Raw genomic sequence first — 26395 nt, 5'->3', positions numbered from 1 at the left:
TTGTCCCTCATCAGCCGGTGATGTGGTATCAACTCCCAGCTCGTTCTCTTATCAGAACTTGTATGGCTTCTCTTGGCAAATGGTCAGTATCAGCACGTCCCTGGAATAACCTCCCCTGGCAGGGAAACTCATCTTTGTGTTCAAAAAAGGAAAATACAAGACTTCCAGTTGCGGCGGGGATGAGCTAGCCGCACGTTTCGGCGGCTCCAGCTCCGGCGGAACTTCGGGCTCTTTTAAGAGCCCCAACGGGGACTTTGCCGGCCGAAAAACCCGGTGCGAGGTGCGTGGGAAGGGAGTCCCCCCCGAAAGACGGAGGGAAAAACCGGCGGCGGCGGCTGCAGCCCGAAGAATCTTCAACCACAAGGTCAGAGGGAGTGGAGAACAAAATGGGGGCGGAGAAATCGCAGGCGACATGGGGGCCTGAGCAGGACGAGGTTGTGAGACGGTGTGTGGATCTGCTGAAGAAGGAGGTAATGACCCCGATGTTACAGGCAATTGAGGGGCTTAAGGAGACTTTAAAGACCCAGGAGGCTGAGCTTTGCGTGGTGGAGCAGAAGGTGTCAGGTATTGAGGACGAGGTCCTGGGCCTGGCGGTTAAGACTCAGACGCACGAGGCATTTCATAAAAAGTGTGCTGACAGGATTGAGGCCCTTGAAAATGGAGCGCGAAGGAAGAACCTTAGGATACTAGGTCTCCCGGAGGGTGTGGAAGGAGTGGACTGTGGAGCGTACGCAAGTAAGATGCTGAGCTCACTAATGGGTGCTGAGGCCCCTGCGGGCCCCATGGAGGTGGAGTGGGCAAATCGGATCCCGGCGAGAAGACCAAAAGCGGGAGAACCACCAAGGGCGATAATCGTGCGATTCTACCGCCTTAAGGACAGAGAAGAGGTCCTGAGATGGGCTAAAAAGGTGCGGAGTAGCAGATGGGAGAATGCTGTGGTAAGGATCGACCAGGATTGGAGTGCGGAGGTGGCGAGAAGGAGGGCGAGCTTCAACCGAGCCAAAGAGGTTTTGCACAAAAGGAAGGTGAAGTTTGGGATGCTGCAGCCGGCAAGACTATGGGTCACGCATCAGGAGAGACACTATTATTTCGAGACGGCGGAGGAAGCACGGTCCTTCATCAATGAAGAGAAACTGGACCGGAACCGAGGGACTGATGCTGCAGGGAACTGTTATTGTTGTTATTGTTATTGTTTTTGTTAATGTGATGGTGGAAGTTAATCGAGAAGTAAACAGGGAAGGGGGGGGACATTGGGGAAATGTGGGCGCCGGTGAGGGGGGAAAGGCGGGACATAGTCGGAGAATGGGGAAGGAGAGGGGGAGGGGAAAGGGAGCTGCGCCATAAGAGGTGGGTCAGGTAAAGGGATGTTCCCGCGCCAGAAAGAATAAGGCGGGAAAACAGGCGCAAGGCGGATGGGAGTTCCCTCACACCGGGGGGGTCGAGGAGCGAGCAGGAGTAGCCGGGGTCAGTTGAAATCAGCTGACTTACGGAAGTGATATGGGGGGAGCAATCAAGCTAGATAGGGATCTAGCGGGGGGGGGGGGGGACACGACAACTGGGTTGCTGCTGCGGAAATCCAAAAGGAAATGGCTAAAGAGTGGGTGGTCGGGGGCGGAATGCGACGCTGGGGGAGCGAGCGGGAGCGCGGAGGCGGGATATGGGACTGGCCTAGAGAAGGTAATGGCTAGTCGACACGGGAGGGGGGCAGGTAGCCCCCCAGTGAGGCTGATCACGTGGAACGTGAGAGGCCTGAATGGACCGATAAAAAGGGCCCGAGCGCTCGCGCATTTGAAAGGACAAAGGGCAGACGTGGTTATGCTCCAAGAGACGCACCTAAAGGTGGCGGACCAAGTTAGGCTAAGGAAAGGATGGGTGGGACAGGTGTTCCACTCAGGACTGGACGCAAAGAACAGAGGGGTGGCCATTTTGGTGGGGAAGCGGGTAGCTTTGAACTTTGAAGCAAAGAACATCGTAGCAGATAGTGGAGGTAGATATGTAATGGTGAATGGTAGGCTGGAGGGAATGGAGGTCGTGTTGGTTAATGTGTATGCCCCAAATTGGGACGATGCGGGGTTCATGAGACGGATGCTGGGGCGTATTCCGGACCTGGAGGCAGGAAATTTGATTTTAGGAGGGGACTTCAATACGGTGCTGGACCCGGGGCTAGATAGATCCAGCTCAAGGACTGGAAGAAGGCCGGCAGCGGCCAAGGTACTTAAGGGGTTTATGGACCAAATGGGGGGAGTGGATCCATGGCGATTTCTTAGACCCAGGGCTAGGGAGTATTCCTTCTTCTCCCACGTCCATAAAGTGTACTCCCGGATAGATTTTTTTGTTTTAGGAAGGTCGTTGATCTCTAGGGTGGAAGAAGCTGAATACTCAGCCATAGCGGTTTTGGACCATGCCCCACATTGGGTGGACCTGGAAGTAGGAGAGGACAGGGAGCAGAGAACACTCTGGCGATTAGATGTGGGACTGATGGCGGGTGAGGGAGTGTGTGCAAGAGTGAGGGGGTGTATTGAGAGATACCTGGAGGTCAATGACGACGGCGAGGTCCCTGTGGGAGTGGTCTGGGAAGCACTAAAAAAATAGACAGGAGCATCACGAGCTTCGTGTGGGCAGGGAAAGTTCCGAGAGTAAGGAGGGGGTTCCTTCAGCGTAGTAGGGACAGAGGAGGACTGGCACTACCGAACTTGGGAGATTATTATTGGGCCGCCAATGTGGCAATGATACGTAGATGGATGATGGAGGGTGAGGGAGCGGTGTGGAAAAGGCTGGAGAGAAGGTCCTGTAAAGGGACGAGTCTAGAGGCGCTGGTGACGGCACCGCTACCGCTCTCACCGAAAAAGTACACCACGAACCCGGTGGTGGCGGCAACACTGAACATATGGGGACAGTGGAGGTGACAGAGAGGGGTGCGGGGAGCCCTGGTGGGGTCCCCTATCAGGAACAACCATAGGTTCGCCCCAGGAAGAATGGATGGAGGATTTCAGAGCTGGTACCAGTTGGGAATTAGGAAGGTGGGAGATTTATTCATAGATGGGACTTTTGCGAGCTTGGGAGCACTGGAGGAAAAGTATAAGTTACCCCGGGGGAATTTCTTGAGATATATGCAGGTGAGGGCGTTTACTAGACAACAGGTGAGGGAATTTCCGCGGCTCCCGACACAGGGGATACAGGACAGGGTGCTTTCAGGGGTGTGGGTCGGAGAGGGCAAGGTGTCAGAGATTTACAGAGAGATGAGGGAAGAGGGGGAGGAGTCGGTGCGCAAACTAAAAGGAAAGTGGGAAGAAGAACTAGGGGAGGAGATAGAGGAGGGTGTGTGGGCTGATGCCCTAAGCAGGGTAAACTCCTCTTCCTCATGCGCCAGGCTTAGCCTGATTCAATTCAAGGTGCTGCATAGAGCACACATAACGGGGGCAAGATTGAGCAGGTTCTTTGGAGTGGAGAACAGGGGCGAAATTCTCCCCCAACGGCGGGATGCCCGCCGACTGGCGCCAAAGCCGGCGCAAATCAGACGGGCATCGCGCCGGCAAAAAGGTGCGGAAGTCTCCGCATCTTTGGCGGCCTAGCCCCAACATTGAGGGGCTAGGCCGACGCCGGAGGGATTTCCGCCCCGCCAGCTGGCGGAAATGGCGTTTGTTGCCCCGCCAGCTGGCGCGGAAATGCGGCGCATGCGCGGGAGCGTCAGCGGCCGCTGTCAGTTTCCCCGCGCATGCGCGGGAGCGTCAGCGGCCGCCGAAAGTTTCCCGCGCATGCGCAGTGGGGAGAGTCTCTTCCGCCTCCGCCATGGTGGAGGCCGTAGCGGAGGCGGAAGGGAAAGAGTGCCCCCACGGCACAGGCCCGCCCGCGGATCGGTGGGCCCCGATCGCGGGCCAGGCCACCGTGGGGGCACCCCCCGGGGTCAGATCGCCCCGCGCCCCCCCCCAGGACCCCGGAGCCCGCCCACGCTGCCTGGTCCCGCCGGTAAATACCAGGTTTGATTTACGTCGGCGGGACAGGCAGTTTCTGGGCGGGACTTCGGCCCATCCGGGCCGGAGAATCCAGCGGGGGGTCCCGCCAACCGGCGCGGCTGGATTCCCGCCCCCGCCCAATCTCCGGGAGCGGAGACTTCGGCGGGGACGGGGGCGGGATTCACGGCGGCCATCGGCCATTCTCCGACCCGGCGGGGGGTCGGAGAATGACGCCCCTGATGTGGGAGGTGTGGCGGGAGCCCGGCAAACCACGCACATATGTTTTGGGCGTGCCCGGCACTGGTCGGATATTGGAAGGGAGTGACGGGAGTGATCTCGCAGGTGGTGAATGCCCGGGTCAAACCAAGCTGGGGGTTAGCTCTATTTGGAGTTGCGGAAGAGCCGGGAGTGCAGGAGGCGAAAGAGGCCGATGTCGTGGCCTTTGCGTCCCTCGTAGCCCGGCGCAGGATCCTACTCATGTGGAAGGATGCGAAACCCCCGGGACTGGAGGCCTGGGTAAACGATATGGCGGGGTTTATTAAACTGGAGCAGATAAAGTTTGCCCTGAGAGGATCGGCTCAAGGGTTCACCAGGCGGTGGCAGCCATTTCTCGACTACCTAGGGGAACGTTAGAGGGAAGACAGATGACCAGCAGCAGCAACCCAGGGGGGAGGGGGGGGGGGGGGCGGGGGGAGGAGGTTTAGTTGAGTATAGGTCAATAGAGTATGAGGTTTTGTTACTTGTGTATTATTATTATTATTATTATTATTGTTAAAAAGTTTAAAATTTCTGTTTTGTTATTGTTATCATTTCGTTTGTTTTGTAATCGGGAAAAATGTTGCTCAGGGAAAAAAAAATTTCAATAAAAGATATTTTTTTAAAAAAAGGAAAATACAGCTGGTGGCCAACCTAAGAAGGCTGCTCAATGTGATTATGATGCCCCCAGAGAGTAGGGAGGTAGAGATAGTGGTAGCCATGGATGCTGAAAAGGCTTTTGACCGGGTCGAGTGGGATTATCTGTGGGAGGTACTAGGACGGTTCGTGTTCAGGGCGCGGTTCATCGACTGGGTTAGGCTATTGTATCAGGCCCCGGAGGCGAGTGTAAGGACGAACAGGACATCAGGCTACTTTAGACTGCACCGTGGGACAAGACAGGGCTGCCCTCTCTCCCCACTGCTGTTCGCGCTGGCCATAGAGCCGCTGGCAATTGCACTGAGAGTTTCTAGGGGCTGGAAAGGGCTGGTCAGGGGGGGGGTGGAACATAGAGTCTCGTTATACGGGAATAATCTGCTGCTATATGTATCAGACCCAATGGTGGGGATGGACGGTATTATGGCAACCCTGAGGGAATTTGGCCGGTTCTCCGGATACAAACTGAACATGGCTAAGAGCGAGTTGTTTGTAATTCAGGCGAGGGGGCAGGAGAGTAGGCTGAAGGGGTTGCCGTTCAGGCTGGTGGGGGAGAGTTTCTGATATTTGGGGATTCAGGTGGCACGGGACTGGGGCAAGTTGCATAAGCTCAACCTGTCCCGACTGGTGGAACGAGTGAGGGAGGAGGTCCGGAGGTGGGATGCGCTCCCGCTGTCATTGGCAGGGAGGGTGCAGACTGTTAAGATGACGATTCTCCTGCGGTTCTTGTTTGTTTTTCAGTGTTTCCCATCTTTATCCCGCGGTCCATCTTTAAGAGGCTGAATAAAATTATTCTGAGATTTAAATGGGCAGGGAAGTATCCGCGGGTGAGGAAGGTGATGCTTAAAAGGAACAGAGGAGAAGGGGGGCTGGCGTTGCCGAACTTCAGCAACTATTACTGGGCGGCCAACATAGCGATGATAAGGAAATGGATGGTGGGTACGGGGTCAGTTTGGGAGCAGATGGAGGCTGCTTCGCGCAGGGCACAAGCTTAACAGCCCTGGTCACGGCGCCTCTGCCGCTTCCGCTGGCACGGTACTCCACCAGCCCGATAGTGGTGGCGGCTCTTCAGATCTGGGGCCAGTGGAGGAGGCATGTAGGGAAGGTAAGAGCATCGGTGTGGACCCCAATCTAGCGGCAACCACCGATTTGCCCCGGGGAACATGGACGGGGGGTATCGACTGTGGAGGAGGGCGGGGATTGTGAGGATGGGGGATCTATTCCTGGAAGGGAGCTTTCCGAGCATGAGGGCACTGGAGGAGAAGTTTGGGCTGGCGAGAGGGAACAATGTTAGATACATGCAGGTGAGGGATTTTGTACGCAGACTGGTGCCATCCTTCCCACGTCTCCCGCCGAAGGGGAGGCAGGACAGGGTAGTTTCTAGGGGAGAGGTGGGAGAGGGTAGAGTTTCAGACGTCTACAAGGAACTAATGGGAGCTGAGGATACGCAGACCGAGGACCTGAAACTTAAGTGGGAAGAGGAGCTCGGGGGGGGAGATGGAGGACGGTATCTGGGCAGAAGCTCTGAGCAGAGTAAACACGACCGCAACATGCGGCAGGCTCAGCCTGATCCAGTTTAAGGTCGTGCACTGGGCCCACATGACGGTGGTCCGGATGAGCAGATTCTTCGGGCTGGAGGACAAGTGTGCTAGATGCGCCGGAGGGCCGGCTAACCATGTGCACATGTTCTGGTCGTGCCCTAAACTCAGGGGATATTGGCAGGGATTCGCAGATGTCATGTCCCGGGTATTGAAAACTGGGGTGGTAATGAGCCCGGAGGTGGCAATCTTTGGGGTTTCGGAGGACCCGGGAGTCCAGGAAGAGAGAAAGGCCGACGTTCTGGCCTTTGCTTCCCTGGTAGCCCGGCGACGAATACTGTCAGCATGGAGGGACTCAAAGCCCCCGAGGGCTGAGGTATGGCTATCGGACATGGCGAGCTTTCTTGGCCTAGAGAAAGTCGTTCGCCTTGAGAAGTTCGCTACTAGGGTTCGCCCGAAGGTGGCAGCCATTTATTGACTTCCTCGCAAAGGAGTAAGCGTCGGGGGGGGGGGGGGGGGGGGGGGGGGGGGGGGGGGGGGGGCAAGGGTAGAGTAGAGTAGAATAGGGGGATATTGAGGCAGGTCTGTGCGTGAACAGAGCCGTAGTTTGCACTATGTTTATTTTGTAATTTGTGTCTTCGCTTCTTTTTTTTTGTACTGTACAATGTCACTTTTTCTACATGCCTAAAATACCTCAATAAAATCGTTTGTTTAAAAAAAAAGAAAATACAAGTTGAAGAGAAAGTGCTGAAACCCACAACCCCAAATCTAATGAGCAAGACGACAGGGCACTGGGCCCATTTTGATCATTTGAAATGAATTTCAATATGCAATCACTTCAATTATCTGTTAATCTGATTAATTAAATGAAAATGAGTGGGACACATTAAATACATATTTGCCGAGGAATAACATTTAGCAACAGCTTATTTTAGTCCCGTAATCTCAACAAACAGAATAAATGATACAAGGAAGTATTTTGCAGGTACCAGTCTAGAACTTTACTCAGGGGATCTTTCCAGTTGAACACCTGTCCTGAAGTCAGAATTAGAGCATGGTCATTCAGAGGTGCTGTCAGGAAGCTCTTTTTCACACAAAAGGGGAGTGGAAATTTGGAACTCTTCCTCCAACAAATTCACCTGAGGAAGGAGCAGTGCTCTGAAAGCTAGTGGTTTGAAACAAACCTGTTGGACTTTAACCTGGTGTTGTAAGACTTCTTACTATGCTCACCTCAGTCCTACGCCACAACAAATTGATGTGAGGCTTGTTCAAGTGAACATTTCAAATAGAAAGTATTATATTTGCATTAGTCAAGGATATTAAAAAGATATGGAGCCAAGTCACTTAAATGATGCTAAGACATGGATCAACCATCATCTAATTGAATGGCAGAATAGGCTCGATGTGTTGACTGGATTATCACACCAATATGAACCTACGGATTATCTCACTTCCTCATGTCTGTGCTGTTCTATTCTCTTAGCTTGACCTCTGTGAAAGAGCAATGCTTTGCTGAAGTTATTTTTCATCACACTAAACTAGTGAGAAGTGCAGTTGAAATCTTGCTACAAGGCTTATTACTCCAGTTCCCTCCCTCCCATGAAGGAGGAGACAACATAACTCCACCATAATGAGTTTTTCACACCACATTTCAGCTGAAAGTATGCACGGCACAATTGCAGTTTTGGTGCTCTGTAACACCTCAGTGCTGCTACTAGGCAGGGCAATTGTTAGAAGTGTTCAGGTTAATTCTGCTGACAGTATAATTAAAACTACCAAGAAATATTCTGAGTGTGGTCCACCTGCATTTGGATAGCGATTAGATAAAAAATTAGCCTGCCCGAATTGCAACCCACAGCTCAATACATTGCGTGGAGGAAACTCAACCCTTAACCCCATCCTTGCAAACTACCACGCCATCTCCATCCTTCCTGCCTCTCCAAAGTCACCTCCCAAACCCATCGTTCCTGAATTCTCATTTTCAATCAGCTTTCTGCTCCTGCTACTGTACCAAATGTTTCCTATCATTGTCACAAATTACATCCTATGTGACTGAACCAAAGGTAATCTCGCCCTTCTTATCCTTCTCAGCCTGTCAGAGATCTTTGACACGGCTGGCCACAGCATCCTCCACCAGCACTTCTCCAATGTCATTCAGCTCACCTTATTCCATTCTTACCTATAATTAGGTTAGCCAGAGAATCACCAATGGTTTGTTTTCCAGCTCCCAGGCCATTACGTTCAGTGTCCCGGCAAGGATCTATCCCCGCCCCATCCTATTTCTCATCTACATGCTGCCCCTCAAAAAACATCATCCCAAAACATGGCCGTTTTCATTTGTACTCTGTTATACCCAGCTCTATCTCACAACAATCTTCCTTCATTGCCTACATTTTCAGACTGCTCTTCCGACATCCAGTATCGATGAGCAGAAATTTCCTCCAACTACACATTGGGAAGACTGAAATCAATGACTTTGGTCCCTGCTACTAACGCCAATCCTTAGCTACAGACTCCATCTCTCTCCCGAGCAATTGTCTGAGGCTGGCCCTGACAGTTTGCAATCTTGGTGTCATATCTGACTCGGAGATGAGCTTCTGACCACATATCCAAACCATCAGTGAGACATTTCCACCAATGTAGTGTCACCTCTAACAACTCGGTCTTGCCTCAGCTCTTTTGCTGTGAAAGTCCTCATCCACCTTTCCATTATCTCTATAGAATCATAGAATTTATAGTGCTGAAGGAGGCCCTTCGGCCCATCGAGTCTGCACCGGCCCTTGGAAAGAGCACCCTACCCAAGCCCACACCTCCACCCTATCCCTGTAACCCAGTACCCCCACTGAACCTTTTTTGGGCACTAAGGACAATTTGGCATAGCCAATACTCCTAACCCGCACATCGCCGATCCACCTAACCCACACATCTTTGGCCTGTGGAAGGAAACCGGAGCACCCGGAGGAAACCCACGCAGACACGGGGAGAACGTGCAGACTCCACACAGACAGTGACCCAAGCCGGGAATCGAACCTAGGTCCCTGGAGCTGTGAAGCAACTGTGCTAACCACTATGCTACCGTGCTGACTCTTACTCTAGACTTGACTCTTAAAACAACCACACTCCCATGGCCGGCCTCACACATTCCACCCTCCGTGAACTTGAGGGCATCCAAAACTCTGCTGCCCAAGGCTCTTTACACCAAGTCCTATTCACCCATAACCCCTTCTTGCTGAATGTGACTCCTGGCTGAGCAAACTAATTTAGATTTTTCGCGTAAAATTATATAGAAGCAACAATGAATCTGCAGACAAACACAGGACTGTACTTAACTTCACACCATCTATTTCAGCATTTCAGCATCTACAATGAAGGAGTTTGACAGCTGAAATGCCTTATAGACACTGTCCCAACTATTAAGCAAAAAAAAACAGGAAAACTGAAGAATGTGGAGGGCCAACCAAGTTATATGCCTCTCACCTTTTTTGATTCCCACCACAATGGAAGATAAAATCCAAAACATCAAATTTCACTCTGCAGTGACAAACTAAAAGACAAGAAGGAATTGACAACTCCAAAACAAAATCGTCACAGTTGTTTCTGCTCCACTGCTAGCACTTTGCCCACATACACAGGGCTTATGCGTCACCTCTGGTGGTTAAGAAGCAGCTATGACAAAGTTCACAACAGCTGTCAAACCAAAATCTTACTTCATTGGATTCAGATTCCCAGCAGATGCTAGTGCATTTGAGTTCACTATCAAGAGAGCTATCAGCGGGATTTTTCCCAGGGAGAGGGTCCAGAAACCTTTTTTAAAGTTGACAGATATCTTGATGTTTTTTCAGGGGTGGAATGGCAATTTACCAGACAGCAGAGAAAGTGAATTAAGGATGCAATTAACAATATTCCTGGAAGGCTCTGGATGCTTTCCTGCAACCCATGGGACCGGCCACCCCCTAAAACAAAATCTGTAATTCATCTGCTTACTGGAGGCAAGATCAGAGTAGCATGTCAAAGTGCCATACTGCACATACAGTGGTCATTCTGAAGGACAAAATTGGCTCCTCCATCTTGAGCTGCCACCTCTTTCTCCATTTGAATTTAAGTTAAAAATATAATTTAGAATTATTGCAAATTGAAACTGAATAAGTCTGTGCATCAGTCACGTCCATGAGTCTTTTTATTCTATATTTGTTGTCCTGACAGATTTCCCTGGTTATGCACCCTTGAGCCAAGAGCATTTGCCAATTGGTCTGTTTCCAAACCACCACCAATGCAACCAGATGTGCGTGACAGTGGTACAATAATGAATCCCTATCTGGCTGTTCCCTCCCCTCCCTCCCTCAAGGTGGGAAGTGCCCAGCTCTCATTTAAAACCTCCCCATCCATGTGCTGAAGGGCCTCTTTCTGTGCTGTAAAAACTCTGACTCTATAAGGCAACAAGGGAAGGTTGAAAGACAAGTTTCTGTAAGGAATGGTCATGTCCTTGTCCACATAATCTTAAGATAATCACTAACATCTTCAGGTCAGAGACAGCCGCCCAATAAAAACTTCCTTCTGTTTGGCTTATGTTTATTTATGTACCGACACATGATAGCTAGCAGTCCTGAGGAAAAAACCATCCACTGTTTGGACTAAGTGCTCCCAAATCTGACACAGTGTGAGCCAGGCGAAACAGAGAATACCCCTAGTACTGCCCTACTAATTAATGCTAACTGCAATCTCAAGAGTCCTACTACCACTGTACAGCAATTTTTTTTTTAAAAAGACCACATTCAGCACTATTTCAGGGAGATTTCCAATGAATCCCTAAGTTTGCTTAATAACGAGCAGTTCTGTGCTGTGTATTGCTCCAGAAATATTACACCATCCCATAGAAACCAGATTCCCACTCTATTTCTCCAGGTAAAAAAAGCTGAGTTCCAATATAAAGAGCCATGTGGCACTCTCCTTATCAGTATGAGGCACGGGTCACTTCCTTCTGAAATGATTCGGAACAGGATCCAAAATAAAAGTGGACTATGCCCCCAATTTCCTTCACCGCAGTTTAATTCAAGCACTGAACATAGTCCAGAGAAATTGATATATTATCTAATCAATGCTCAACTTCTAAATATCATAGTCAATGAACAGACTATCATTTTGCACATGTATTTGTTCATATGTCTCATCAACTCAAAACATGAGTTTACGTGATCCTTTCATACCATTTAGCAGCACACAACTCCAGTTTCTTCAGCACACTTTGGAAGAAACTTTCAATACAAGTGTTTGAATCTTAGCACAGACATTTATTATTTGAAAACTTGTGGCAAAATGTTGCAGGAAAGCTTCTGAAGAAAATGTTAAATGGGACTGCATTATCAGAAGACCTATAAATTGAACATTAAAGGATTGTGCGATCGTTCAGATGAACATGCTTCAGCTTACATCAGGGTCCTAGAAAGACAAGTTGGAACATGGACACTTTTTCATACACAAAGCAGGCATAAAGAAACAAATAAAAGTTAACCGTAATGAGATATTATAATCTTTTCATTTTATAATAAGTGGAGTGGGGTCTTATTTTGAATCAGCACAGGACAACACTGCAAATATAAACAAGAATTGTGCAGTCATCCATGCTATAGTGAAAATTTCAGACTTGACATAACGAGACCACTAACCAATATGTTAAGACCCTTTTCGACCTATTGCTGAGATAGCAAGGCATTAGATGATTATGCATTGTCTATATTATTAATTTGCATTAGGAGTGTGCCTTTTAAAAACATTTTTGCCCTGGAATGGTACGGTAGCACAGTGGTTAGCACTGGGGTCTTTTCACAGTAACTTCATTGCACTGGTAATGTAAGCCTACTTGTGACAATAAAGATTATTAAATTAAAATTTTGCAAAAATGGGATTAGAGATTGCGCAAGCTTTCTCTAATTAGAGAGGAACCTTTCAGACTTGACTTTTGACAGACTTATCCATTGCAGCTCGGACCAGCTGAACTCTCAACATATTCAATCCAAAAATGTTAAGGAAACCACTGGACTAGTCTAATGATGTATTATGTTGGAACTGTAAAGTTAATGGTAATGTTGTTTGATTAAAGGGGTGTGTATTGTGCAGTTTTGAACACTTGGGGTATGGTGTTAGACATCAGGGGCGTCATTCTCCGCCGGCGGGAGTCTCCGTTTTGCCGGCGCCCGGGGGTTTCCCGACGGCGTGGGGCTGCCCCACAATGGGAAACCCCATTGACCGGCCGGTGTTACGGAGACTCCCGCCGGCCGGTCGGGGCAGAAATGTGGCGGGGCGGGTAGGAGAATTTCGCCCCAGATTTATGATTACCACATTGAGTGATTGTGGTAAAATCATGTCAAACAGGGCCAATAAAAGATAAAATAGTAATCACAAGTAGTGCAGCTTCCAGATAAAAAGGGTTCTCATACATGTTCTAACCTTCAGTGAGGACTTTCTTTTTCTTTAAAATGTAAATCTGTATTTAAGTGTATGTCGAAATGAAAACGACGCAATTATCAATCACAATTAAACAGAAAGACGGAATATAAATGTAGTGGGCTGTATTTAATCAGAGCATTTCCCCAAAAATGTCAGTAGATTTGCAGACAAAGAGTAGAGAGGGTGTAGAGAGGGTGAAGTGGAGGTGCAGTTTTCACCACCTTTCTGCATAAACGTAGACTGCTGCTCTATACAAAATATTTATTTTTAAAAAACATAAATGGGTGGTGCTGCGGCACAGTGGTTAGCACTGCTGCCTCACAGCACCAGGGACCTGTGGCCAATTCTGGCCTTGGGTGACTGTCTGAGTGGAGTTTGCACTCGCTTTGTGTCTGTGTGGGTTTCCTCTGGGTGCTCCGGTTTCCTCCCATAGTCCAAAGATGTGCAGGTTAGGTGGATTGGCCATGCTAAACTGCCCTTTAGTGTCTAAAGATGTGTAGGTTAGCTGAAGTGGTTATTGGGATAGGGTGAGGTAGTGATGCAGACTCGATGGGCCGAATGGCCTCCTTTTGCACTGTAGAGATTCTATGATTCTATGATAAATGCTGGAAATCAATCAAGAAAAGTTTGGACATGTAGTCAGCATCTGTTCAAAGCGTCAAATTAATATTGCACACATAACCCGAGATAATCATTTTTAGCCCCTTTGAGTCACAAGGCAAGCTCCAACAAAATGTGTATCAGTTATAAACTACCATAATAATAATAATAATCGCTTATTGTCACAAGTAGGCTTCAATTAAGTTACTGTGTAAAGCCCCTAGTCGCCACATTCCGGCGCCTGTTCGGGGAGGCCAGTACGGGAATTGAACCCGCTCTGCTGGCCTTGTTTAGCCCACTGTACTAAGCCAGCAGTTTATACTTTGCCTCCTTCAGCCCAAATCACCCAATAATCCAGGATCATCCTGGAGGGCAAGAATAATGGTTCTTTAAAGTCTCTTTTTTCCCCAACCCACCTCTATCATCTTAAGCACCAAGTGCAAGGGGTTAATGGAGCTCCTTCTCCAAAATCAAGATTGCCTGGGCTGGAGCATTTCAGCTATCAAGAGAGATGGGATAGGGCTGGGGTTGTTTTCATTGGAGCAGAGAAGGCTGAGGCGGGACCTGATTGGGGAGTACAAAATTCTGAGGGTTATAGAAAGGAAAGAACTTTTCCCCTTAGCAGAGGGGTCAATAATGAGCATAGATTTAAGGTAAAGGGCAGGAGGTCTAGAGGGGATGTGAGGAAACATTTTTTCATCCAGAGGGTGATGGGAATCTGGAACTCACTGCCTGAAAGGGTGATAGAGGCGGGAACCCTCACAACATTTAAGAAGTGTTTAGATGAGCACTTGAAATGCTATAGCATACAAGGTTATGGGCCAAGTGATGGAAAATGGGATTAGGATAGGTGCTTGACGACCGATGCGGACGCAATGTGCCGAAGGGCCTCTTTCTGTGCTGTAAAATCTCTATGACTACCATCATCTGCTACTTCCTTTTCATCTGCAGACTGGACCCTCATCTCCTTGTAGTTTATCACCTATTCTCACCAAGCTGTCAACCAACACCAACAACAAACCAACTTGTTTGTCCCTCAAGTCTCTCCCCACACAACTCCTTTCAATGCTAACCAATGTTCTTTATGCTCGTCTTTCCTCAGGTACCACTCCACTAACTAAACTCACTCATGATACATCTGTTCTTTTAACTATCATTCAAATGCCAACCTTCCTCCCTCTCAATGCTACTTGGAAATGATGTTGCCTCAGCTCCATGTTCATCAGCTCTCCGAAAGCTCCTGATTTGAATTTCTTCAGTTCATCTTTTGTCCTTCTCAAACTAATGCCGAACACTGAATGGATATTCTCGATGATCGGCACTGTGCTGCAGTAATAGTAGCAATCAGCATGAATAACTTGCATTTATAGTCGCATCTTTAACATAGACAAACATCAATGTGCTTCAGGAGACATTAAAAAAAGGAGGTTGAGCCAAAGGAGGAGGATATTAGGAAGGGTGATCATAAGACCATAAGACATAGGAGCTGAATTGGCCATTCGGCCCATCGAGTCTGCTCCATCATTTGAACATGGCTGATATGTTTCTCATCCCTAGTCTCCTGCCTTCTCCCCGTAAACCCTGATTTCCTCATTAATCAAGAACCTATCTATCTCTAGCTTCAATACACTCAAAGACTTAGCCTCCACAGTCTTCTGCGACAATGATTTCCACAGATTCACCACCTGAAGAAATTCCTCCTCATCTGAGTTTTAAAGGATTGTCCCTTGTGCCCTCGGGTTCTAGTTTCTCTTACTAGTGGAAACATCTTCTCCACTTCCACTCTATCAAAAGCTTGGAGGTTTAAAGGAAAGTGGAGAAATGGCAAATAGGGTTTAAGGAGGGAAACCCAAGATGTAATAAGGTTCAGGCAGTTGAAGGTGCAGCCATCAACTGTGGGGCAAAGCGGTGGGTTGGGGGTGGGGAAGATGAATCTGAACTTTTCCACTGAACATACAATGCCTTTGCAATATTTTGTGCCCATCTCTGCTTAAATACATTCTACCCTTCTGCAACATCATTTAGAGGCATGGAGTAAACTACCCTGCAGTGCAGTACTCCCTCAATGCTGAACTGAAGTATTCAGCATTGGCTTGGTGGTGAGGATGCTACCAGATGAGATTGCAGCAATTTCCATTCAAGAAGTCCAGAGAAGACTCCTATATACTACCCCGGAGAACCCTCCCAAATTATGGACTACCAACACGATAAAGCTCCATCAATGTTGCCTCATGAAGCACCCTCATGCAACTTATAAACTAACTTCACAGTAACTTTCTATCAACAATGTGTTCAATGTAACCTAAAAAATAATTGCCTATTGCACCAATATTGTATTTATATTTCTCACAGTATTCTTTACATCCTACCTGAGTGAAGCTACTGATTGATAAAAGTTATAAGCAGTCCATGCTATGGACTGACACCCAGTCAGAATTGGGTTGAAAATGACACTCACCCACATCACTTTTAACTGCTCCAAGGAGCACATTTTCATCAAAGTTTCATCCTGTTGGGCTAGACTGCAACCTAATCCAATTCCCAGAGATAATGTCAGTTTTCCAACCAATTCACCATCCCCATCATGAAGAAATTCAAAACGGAGAAGGAAAGCATTTTAAACTGACAACCATAGAACTCAGTCCCACAAACGAAAAATAATTAAATAAAACTGGCAGTACATATAGGGCTTTGAACCTAGTTCATTAAGAATTTAAAATGCAATAATCTCATTCATTTACCTTGTTCAAATGCTCAAAATTGCAATAATTCTAAAATGTTCTGAGGTGGATAACATAATTTCTGTTCTGAGGCTTCAGTCTCTGGGTTGATTAAAACATTTCAAATTCCTGGCTCTCCTATGGAACTCACCTGCTTTTAGTGTTCTGCAGATGACAGCTATGCTTTGAGAATTACTCTGTGATTATGAGCATCATCTGAGCTGCCAGAGATTCCCAAATGTTCCACACAAAACTCCCGAAGATACCTGGTACCCCAGTTCATTTGTTTCTGTATTTTAGACTTTTAAGACTGTTGCCCTAGCAGCCGTGGGGAAGCAGAGAGAATTGCAAGTGTGGTCGCTTCACGGATATAAATTTAGAGTGTTGCTCTTGGGACTCAATGTATATTTATAATGTCACAGGAGCAAAATCCAACATCGCCAGTGAGGAGTGGACCATATGCAAAATGTCTCCTAGAACGATGTAAAGTGCCTCGCAGCTTTATAGCATGACCACAAAAAGCCATGATGTGGGAAACTTATGACTTGAACATCGAAAGGATTATAGGACAATTCAGAGGAACACACCCGCTTCAACAGATATATGGTCACTTTGTTGGTTGGACAATTATTGCAGTATACTATCACTACTTAAAAACTCTCCTGCCAATAATCAATGTTTTAGATAAAGCGGCAATTTAAAATAAATCGATGGCATTTCACACAATGTCAACCTCTCTGTTTTGACTGAGTTATTATAAGACACCGAACATTCTTACGCTCCCCAAGGTCTGACCCGCTTCACAAAACAACCGGCTATACAGGATCAGGTGCAACAGGTTCACTGTCACTATATCTAATTAATCATCTGGAACTGCAGAGATTGGGGACCTAACAATAACACTGTTGGGAGTTTTAAAATAAAAACAATAAAAAAAAGACATGATCCTTTTAATATTTTTATTGCAGGCTGTGGAGCAAATCAGTGTCCAGACTCTCTTGATATTTGACCATATTTGACCATTGTCACAAGGTATCTGCGAAATGCATTAAAATGTGATGCAGATGATTCTTGAAAATTGATTATTATTTGTTGCTCTTCTCAAATTTGACATGGAGCACGTGATAGCTGATAGTTGCAGGGAGATTATTTAATAACTAAATAGTAATTTGATAACGATGAGAATCCATATGCAAGAGAAAGGGAATTCAATATTTGCAAGATCACAGTATTATATAAATGGTACAATATCACAATGCCTGAATCTCTCCCAAAGCAAGGCATTCAAACATCCCCCTTCAATACCAACTTTCAATGTTTTAAGAAATCCTCACAGAACAATTCTGAATTTCGCCCACCAAAAGATTTCTTTGCAAGATATTGGTCATACTCTAACCCAGGCTGCGTTGCATTGGCCTCCATCCAGGTGGACCCAAATATTAGAGATGGTGGCACAGCGGCTAGCATTGCTGCCTCACAGAGCATGGGACCCAGGTTTCATTCCGACCTTGTGTGGAGTTTGAACGTTACCACTGTGTCTGTGTGGGTTTCCTCCCGGTTCTCTGGTTTCCTCCCACAGTCAAAAGATGTGCAGATTAGATGGATTGTCCATGTTAAATTGTCCCTTGGTGTCCAAAGATTAGGTGAGGTTGTGGGGATAGGGCGAGGGAGTGGGCCGAGACAGGTGCAGACCTGATGGGCTGAATGGCCTCCTTCTGCACTGTAGAGATTCTATTTTTGGGGGGGAATAAATTTAGAGTACCCAATTCATTTTTCCAATTATGGGGCAATTTAGCATGGCCAATCCACCTACCCTGCACATCTTTGGGTTGTGGGGGCGAAACCCATACAAACACGGGGAGAATGTGCAAACTCCACATGGACAGTGACCCAGGGCCGGGATCAAACCTGGGACCTCAGTGCCGTGAGGCAGCAGTGCTAACCACTGCACCACGCTCCTGTAGAGATTCTATGACTGTGACACCAACACCTACACTGCTCTATTCCACAAATCTAAACTAATGTGCATTGTTAGTGCACTTTCAGATCATTGCAGGCACTAGAAATTATTTGGTGGGCCCAGGACACCTCCCACTATCTATCAGCTGTGACTTGGCAGATGCATGCAGCATGGATACATCTCCCCAGGTACGCCTCATAAGACAGCTGTATCCACTCTTCGAATATCCATGGTCTCTTCTTCAATTATCACTGGAAGGAAACAAATGGGTGCCCATCCCAAATATTTAGAACTCGACTCACATCTGAAGTATTACAGGATATACCATGGGATCATTTCCAGGGGACCAAGGCCAGTATTGTGTCTGTTCTCACTCTCTGCCCATCCAACAGAATGAATCCAAATATTTTATATGTTTTGTCTATCCTTTCTATAGTTCAGACATAAATTATGATGACAAACTTTCCTTTTCTTAATAGCAGCCAAGAATTGGAATGTTCATTTGCCACCTTCTTATTCTAAAACAGAAGAGTGCTGTTGAATCGAAAGACATTCATTTAACAATGGTTTCATGCTATTGCCAGCATTTCCTTCCCTGTGGAATAACTTGTAAGTCTAAATGCATTTGCAATGCTTTTTAGATGAATGTCCAGTTGGTTCAAACAGCCTTTGAATTCTCAATTTCCATACAGATCACTCAGTTTACATTGTTGAAGAAAACGTACACCACAAATAGGCTGAAATGTTAGGACACTGAAGAGACTACACCAGAAGAACAATTAAAGTAAATCTAGATAGATTTATCAGTACAATCTCAACCCAATGTACATATTCTTTACAACATATTGCATGGAATTGTGGAATCAGCTTTATCCATTCTGCTAAGATATTTTTTGGCCAGCTGAGAGCAGTATGGTGGGTGGCACAGATGAGTAGTTTGCCATGATCAAATCATGCAGCAAAAGGCATCTATTTCAAACATGGTTTGAAACGTGGGGATGCTGTTTTTATTTCACAACTTTGTGTCCTATATTAGTAAAATATCCTAATATCAACATATCCAACGTTAAAGGTGCTGCATAAAAGCAAATTTTAGATAGTTGCTGCTGATGACTCTCAATTTAAATGAGCTGTAAGTACCAGCTACGGAGAAAGCTGGTCCTGATGCTTCTGTCAGGAGTAAGAATGAACACTTACAGCCATCACAGGGCTGCATTCTTGACCCATTCCATCTTACAAATTCCAACTTTCAAGCTTCTGGCTGTGCAGATTCTTGCTCGGTTAGTTTGACTATTGTAATCTGAATGAGCACATTCTGCAGCACCAAAGGAACAAGGAGGCTTCTTGCTGCTGACTAACTTACAACCACCTCAAGTCTCTCAACAAAGCAAGCAGATGTGTATGTCTGTGTTTCCAATGCCAGCGCAGCGCTGGGGTCTCAAGCCCAATGGTAACTGGCCCATACTCAACAGGGGGACAAACCCCCTTCCCCAGTTTCTGGGGGTGGTACCACCCAAGCGAAGTTCACCGTCCCGAGGTGACCCACACTCCGGGTGACGAGTACCCCAGAGCCGTCCCGAGCTCTCCCGAAGCCGCGTCCAGCCACTTTCCTGGGCGCTGTCCACCAGTCAAAGCGCCTGAAAAGCGCTCGGCGGCCGCTGCTCCCCCCCCCCCCCCCCCCCCGGCTCTCACAGTCCGCTCCCGGGGCAGCCTCACAAACCCTGTTGCTGTCCCTGGTCAAACTGAACTCCCAAAAAGCGATACCCGGGAGCCGGTCACATCCGCACAACTCCGGCCCCAAACGCTGCGTTTAAACTGGACTCGGTGCAAAGACTCGGAGCAGAACACTGATCTGGAGCAGAACACTGACCCAGAGTCCAAAGGCACTAATCCTGGTTCACATCAAACCGAATCATGGCAGAAAATTGACCCAGAGTCCAAAGGCAATAATCCTGTTCACATCAAACCGAGTCAGGGCAGTAAACTGACCCAGAGCCTAAAGGCACTAATCTTGGTTCACATCAGATGCAGGGCAAAACACTGACCCAGAGCCCAAAGACACTAATCCTGGTTCACATCAAACCGAGTCAGGGCAGAACACTAACCCAGAGCCCAAAAGCATTCATCCTGGTTCACCAAACCGAGTCAGGGCAGAACACTGACCCAGAGCCCAAATGCATTCATCCTGGTTCACCAAACTGAGTCAGGGCAGAACACTAACCCAGAGCCCAAAGGCATTCATCCTGGTTCACCAAACTGAGTCAGGGCAGAACACTGACCCAGAGCCCAAAGGCATTCATCCTGGTTCACCAAACTGAGTCAGGGCAGAACACTGACCCAGAGCCCAAAGACACTAATCCTGGTTCACCAAACTGAGTCAGGGCAGAACACTGACCCAGAGCCCAAAGACACTAATCCTGGTTCACATCAAACCGAGTCAGGGCAGAACACTAACCCAGAGCCCAAAGGCATTCATCCTGGTTCACCAAACTGAGTCAGGGCAGAACACTGACCCAGAGCCCAAAGGCATTCATCCTGGTTCACCAAACTGAGTCAGGGCAGAACACTGACCCAGAGCCCAAATGCATTCATCCTGGTTCACCAAACTGAGCCAGGGCAGAACACTGACCCAGAGCCCAAAGGCATTCATCCTGGTTCACCAAACTGAGTCAGGGCAGAACACTGACCCAGAGCCCAAAGGCATTCATCCTGGTTCACCAAACCGAGTCAGGGCAGAACACTGACCCAGAGCCCAAATGCATTCATCCTGGTTCACCAAACCGAGTCAGGGCAGAACACTGACCCAGAGCCCAAAGACACTAATCCTGGTTCACCAAACTGAGTCAGGGCAGAACACTGACCCAGAGCCCAAAGACACTAATCCTGGTTCACATCAAACCGAGTCTAGGGCAGATCACTAACCCAGAGCCCAAAGGCATTCATCCTGGTTCACCAAACTGAGTCAGGGCAGAACACTGACCCAGAGCCCAAAGGCATTCATCCTGGTTCACCAAACTGAGTCAGGGCAGAACACTGACCCAGAGCCCAAATGCATTCATCCTGGTTCACCAAACTGAGCCAGGGCAGAACACTGACCCAGAGCCCAAAGGCATTCATCCTGGTTCACGAAACTGAGTCAGGGCAGAACACTGACCCAGAGCCCAAATGCATTCATCCTGGTTCACCAAACTGAGCCAGGGCAGAACACTGACCCAGAGCCCAAAGGCATTCATCCTGGTTCACCAAACTGAGTCAGGGCAGAACACTGACCCAGAGCCCAAATGCATTCATCCTGGTTCACCAAACCGAGTCAGGGCAGAACACTGACCCAGAGCCCAAAGACACTAATCCTGGTTCACCAAACTGAGTCAGGGCAGAACACTGACCCAGAGCCCAAAGACACTAATCCTGGTTCACATCAAACTGAGTCAGGGCAGATCACTAACCCAGAGCCCAAAGGCATTCATCCTGGTTCACCAAACTGAGTCAGGGCAGAACACTGACCCAGAGCCCAAAGGCATTCATCCTGGTTCACCAAACTGAGTCAGGGCAGAACACTGACCCAGAGCCCAAATGCATTCATCCTGGTTCACCAAACTGAGTCAGGGCAGAACACTGACCCAGAGCCCAAATGCATTCATCCTGGTTCACCAAACCGAGTCAGGGCAGAACACTGACCCAGAGCCCACCCCCTTCCCCTCCTCCAAAGACAAATCACATTTATATAGCAACTTTAGCATGGGCAGCAAAGTGAAGTTTGGTCAAGAAGGTAGTTTTAAGGCTTGTGTTAAGGGAGTCAGAGAGGTTTATGAACGGTTTTGACAGATGAAGACACGGTCACCAATAGTGGAGCAATTAAAATCAGGGATGCTGAAGAGGTCAGGATTAAAGGAGTACAGATACTGGAGAGATGTGAGGACTGGAGGAGATTTGCCAACATAGAGAAGAGCGAGGCCATGGATGGATTTGAAACAAGCATCATAATTTAAGAAGTGTTGGAAGCAAAAATGATTGATGAGTTCAAAGGGAAGTTAGATGAGCGCTTGAAGGAAATAAACTGGCAGGGCCAAGGGGTTGGAGCAAGGAAGGGGGCCTGACTGGATTGTTCTGCAGGGAATCGGCATTAACCTGATGGGCCGAATGGCTACCTTCTGTGCCGCAAATGGCTCTAACTGAGGTACTGCCAGACAGGGAGCCAATGTGGGTCAGCAAACACAGGGGTAAAATGTGAATAGGATGTAGTGAGAACAAGGGCACCAACAACAGAACTTTAAAGGGACTGACGTTTGCCAAGTAAACTAGACCAGGTAGGTAAACACAGACCAAGACCATTTCACACCAACACGAGCCGGAAAGCTCGGACTCCAACCTACAGGGCACCATCCCAGGCCACAACACCAATTTTGCATTGATCTCAATTCACATCCCACAAACCAAGCCCACAACAGAAACAAACGGGACACAATACAAAGATACAGATCCAAGCTACAGCATCATCACTTTTGGACTACAACCTTGACACTAACATGCACATGAGATCTAGGCTCCAATACACAGATCTAGACTCCCAGCCAGTTGTGCATGAAATTGGTTGATCTGGGGTATGATACACAGAAATATGCTGATGTCCAGGTAATATTCCACACTAAATCAAGACACATTGGCAGCTACAAAAAAAAATGCACAGGTAAATATGCAGACCCAAGCTATAATATACACCAAGGCTTGGCCAGTCTCAGGGAGGAATAGAAATAGACCTAGTCACACTCTTAAACCTGTTCTGCCATTTGATTAGTACTAATCTTAAAATACATGTACCTGCCTTTGATTCGTATCTCCATTCCCTTAATCAACATCGATCTACCTGTCTCAGACTTGAAGATGTCAACTGTCCTAGAATCTACAGCTTTCTCATACCCGTTGCGTAAAAAGTGGTTGCTGATTTCTATTCTGAAAGGCCTAGGTTTAATTGAAAAATGTTGCCCTCTTGTTTTCGATTACCCCACCCAAGGAAAGTTCCTTCGTATTTACCCTATTAAATCCTTTTTCTTATTTTAAACATCTTGATCAAGCGACTCCACCATCTACAATGTCTATTTTATGCAACCTCTTCTCATTAGTTAACCCTTTAAACCCCCTGCATCATTCTGGTGAATCTATATTGTACTCTCTTCAAGGCCCATAAAATGCAAATGTCACTACAGCCCCAGAGGCTGCTCTCACTTTTCAGAGCCCACTGGTTGATGATTTAACCGGAGGATCATCACCCTCTCAGACAAGGGGCAAGGTTGAGAAGGCAGGGCATTCATGAATAACTTCAGCTGGTATGGGGATTGAACCCGCACTGTTTGCATTGCTCAGCATAACAAACCAGTCACCCAACCAACTGAGCTATACCCATCCTGAAATGTGATGGCCAGTGCCAAACGCAACATGTCAAATGGGTGCCTGTCCAAGGCCTTGTACAGCTGAAGCACAACATTCTCACTTTTGTAACCCAGGCACCTTGAGGCAAAAGCCAACATTCCTTGAGTTGCTGATTTTTATTTGTGTCTGACCACTGACTTATGGTGATTTTTGTACATAAACACCCAAGTACATAACACACAGACCTGGGCCAGTGATACACAGATAATAAAGAGGCCTGAATAATCCTTGTAAAACAACAACTTGTCTGTGCTTATGAGGGACACATTGCCATCACTAATACGCATTTCCTGAGCTCCCAAACTGTGAGGATCCCAGATTGTCAATGAAGAAAATAAGATGCAAGGGAGTGGATAGGGAGTGGTGGGACCAACCTGCTGTTTGATGCAAGTAATCTCACAAATTCACGAGCAAAGAGTGTATCACTAGTTATTGAAACCCCAAATGAATCCTGGCTGATTAATTATAACAATGAATCATAATATCTGTGTTAAAAGAATCTTTAAATGGCAAGTGTTCAATCTGCCATCTGTCAGGTTAAATAAATCCACATTCAATGTATTTTTTTAAATGCCACATAAATGCCAGATTCAAGCGATCAAACGTGACAAAAAAAAGGTTTAAAGATGAAAGCTTAGCATTAAAGGTTAATTGGTAGCTGGGGATGATTTTCATTTTCTCCTGCCCCTCCTCTGAAGCAGTCTCAGTTCCTGATGCATCTTTGCACATTCACAGATGCATGTCCTGCTATGGTGACAGAGCTATAGCATAAATACACCAGACCCACACCCTTTCCAAAGAAACAGGAATATTAACAAAAATAATATCAGGACCCATCCCAGAAAAAATAACCTGACTCCCCAATCACAACACTGCACATGTAGGGAAGAGTCACAGCCCTTTCACCAAAGCCATCAATATGTTGGGCATAAGAGAGTAAGATAATAGCACCATAAACATGGCGGGCCCCTACCATTAATATACATCTTAACCACAAGATACTGTCTCGACCCAAAATGAGGCGTGAACAGATAAGAGAAAGTGCATCCCCGATATTAAATTCCACACAAAATGGCAAAATAAAATGTTTTTAAAAAACAAGCCACTTACTTCATTTGCTTTACGATGGTGCTTTTCCCGGATTCTCCCGCCCCTGTGGGGAAATTAAAAAAGGGAGAAAATGAGAGAAAGTAGGGTTGGGGAGAAAGGGAGGGGGAAAAAAAGGAACGTTTGACAAATGTAAAGGGGATAAAGGGAGATTAATGAGAGGAGGGAGAGAGAGAGGAGGAAAGCAGCAAGGCCGGCGGAGCAGACTCTCCAGACGGGAAGGGGAAGGGTTCGTGTGAGCACCCCCCGGGCTCTTACCGAGAAGCAGCAGCTTGACATCCTTGGCGGCGCTGATGCCATCCTCTTTGATGCCTTTCTCGATGGCTTTGTTCCGTTCCATGGCTGCCCTCTCCTCGGCGCTCATTGTACATCCCATGGCTGCTGTTGGAAAGTAGCTCTGGCCTCTCCTTGCTTCGCTCCCCTCACACACTGACTGACTGACTCTCTCTCTCTCTCGGACTGAACCCTCGGTTTTTTTTTTGAGAGACGCTGGGGTTTAATCACACATCCAACGCCAAGGACGAGGCTGGCTTCTTTTTTTTCTCCTTTGCTTGATGATCAGCGGATGGGAGAAGAAGAGAGAGAGAGACAGATATCCTGGATTTGTTTCCCCCTTGGTCGTTGCAAGATGCAGTCCAGAGAATGGGAAGCGAGAGACAGAGAGATGAAGGGGTTGGGAAGGGGGGGAAGAGGCTCTGGCCGGCTGCCTCTGCCTGTCACGGTCTCAGTCTGGCTCCGGGTGCTGCTGGGGTGTGTGTTGGGTGTGTGCCGTGTGTGTGTGCGGGGCGGCGGCAGCAGTTCAGCCCGATCGCATCCTTCAACTGCTCACAATGGAGGGAGAGACAGAGAGTGCGCCAGCCTCAGCCCCACTCCACACTGACGTCAAATAGACTGTGAGCTTGCGCCAATCCAACACTCCCACTGCTGACTGCACCTTAACCAGAGAGAGGGAGGGAGGGAGCAACACTGCTTCTTACAGGAGGTGGCAGAAAAGGCTGCAATCTCCGTGCCCCCCCCTCCCCCCACGATGCAAAAAATTGCAATTGCAAAAAAAATAAAATAATCAGCGTTACATTGCAAAACAAAAAATCTCCAGTGGCCAAATGCAAACACACACATATTCAATACAACACCGAGCAGAATCCATTACTGAAACACTCTCTCATAATCGTGCACTTTAACTTGCTTCTATCGAATGTAAAAAAAAGGACTTTGATCCCTATGTGGGGGGGGGGGGGGGGGGGGGAGCAGAGAGTGCTTATTGCATCAGCAGATTATGGTGGGCTCTATAAATTGATCACACCCATAATGTTACGCTGTTAAACGGATTTGACCACAAAATCACTCGCAATTAGGGCACTGAAGCACTTAAGATACTGTACATGACGATTTAGCGTCAGGCAGGCGGGGAAGCTCAGCTGCTGCAGGAGTCGGACTGTTTCACTGGAGAAATGATAAGGGAAGGGAGGTAAAAGAAAAATCACAGAAACGCGGGCATCATATGCATTTTTAAAAAACATCTAAAACGTTCAGCGAGTGCAGTATTGCTGGCAAAGCAACCATTTGAGTAAAGCCGAGTAGGGAGGCAGGCAGTTCCAGTGTTGTGAAAGGAGCCCCTTTCCTTTTCCCAGGCTGTCAGGGTGTGGACCCAGACCACGGTGCCAACCAAGATCCGAACCTCACCAGCGCCCGTTCATCCACCAGCTAGCCAACCACCCCCAAGCCCCTACTTCCTTG

General features: G+C 47.6%; 1 protein-coding gene across 2 annotated transcripts in view; it reads right to left on the bottom strand.

The window, feature by feature from the left end:
* The window catches only part of gnao1b (guanine nucleotide binding protein (G protein), alpha activating activity polypeptide O, b), a 360805-nt gene extending 335229 nt beyond the window's left edge, over window positions 1-25576 (bottom strand). The window contains exons 1-2 of one of the 2 annotated variants that reach the window (XM_072518466.1): window positions 24917-25576; window positions 24662-24704 (exon numbers count right to left, since the gene is read on the bottom strand). In XM_072518466.1, the coding sequence (XP_072374567.1) occupies window positions 24662-24704; window positions 24917-25034 (161 nt within the window). In that variant the 5' untranslated portion in view covers window positions 25035-25576. The remainder of the gene's footprint in view (window positions 1-24661; window positions 24705-24916) is intronic. The other variant, XM_072518465.1, reaches the window with a different exon arrangement.
* Between the last annotated feature and the right edge of the window lie 819 nt (window positions 25577-26395).

The sequence above is a fragment of the Scyliorhinus torazame genome, chromosome 10 (genome assembly GCF_047496885.1).
Source record: "Scyliorhinus torazame isolate Kashiwa2021f chromosome 10, sScyTor2.1, whole genome shotgun sequence".
Lineage (NCBI taxonomy): Eukaryota > Metazoa > Chordata > Chondrichthyes > Carcharhiniformes > Scyliorhinidae > Scyliorhinus > Scyliorhinus torazame.
This window is presented reverse-complemented; position numbering and strand designations above follow the sequence as displayed.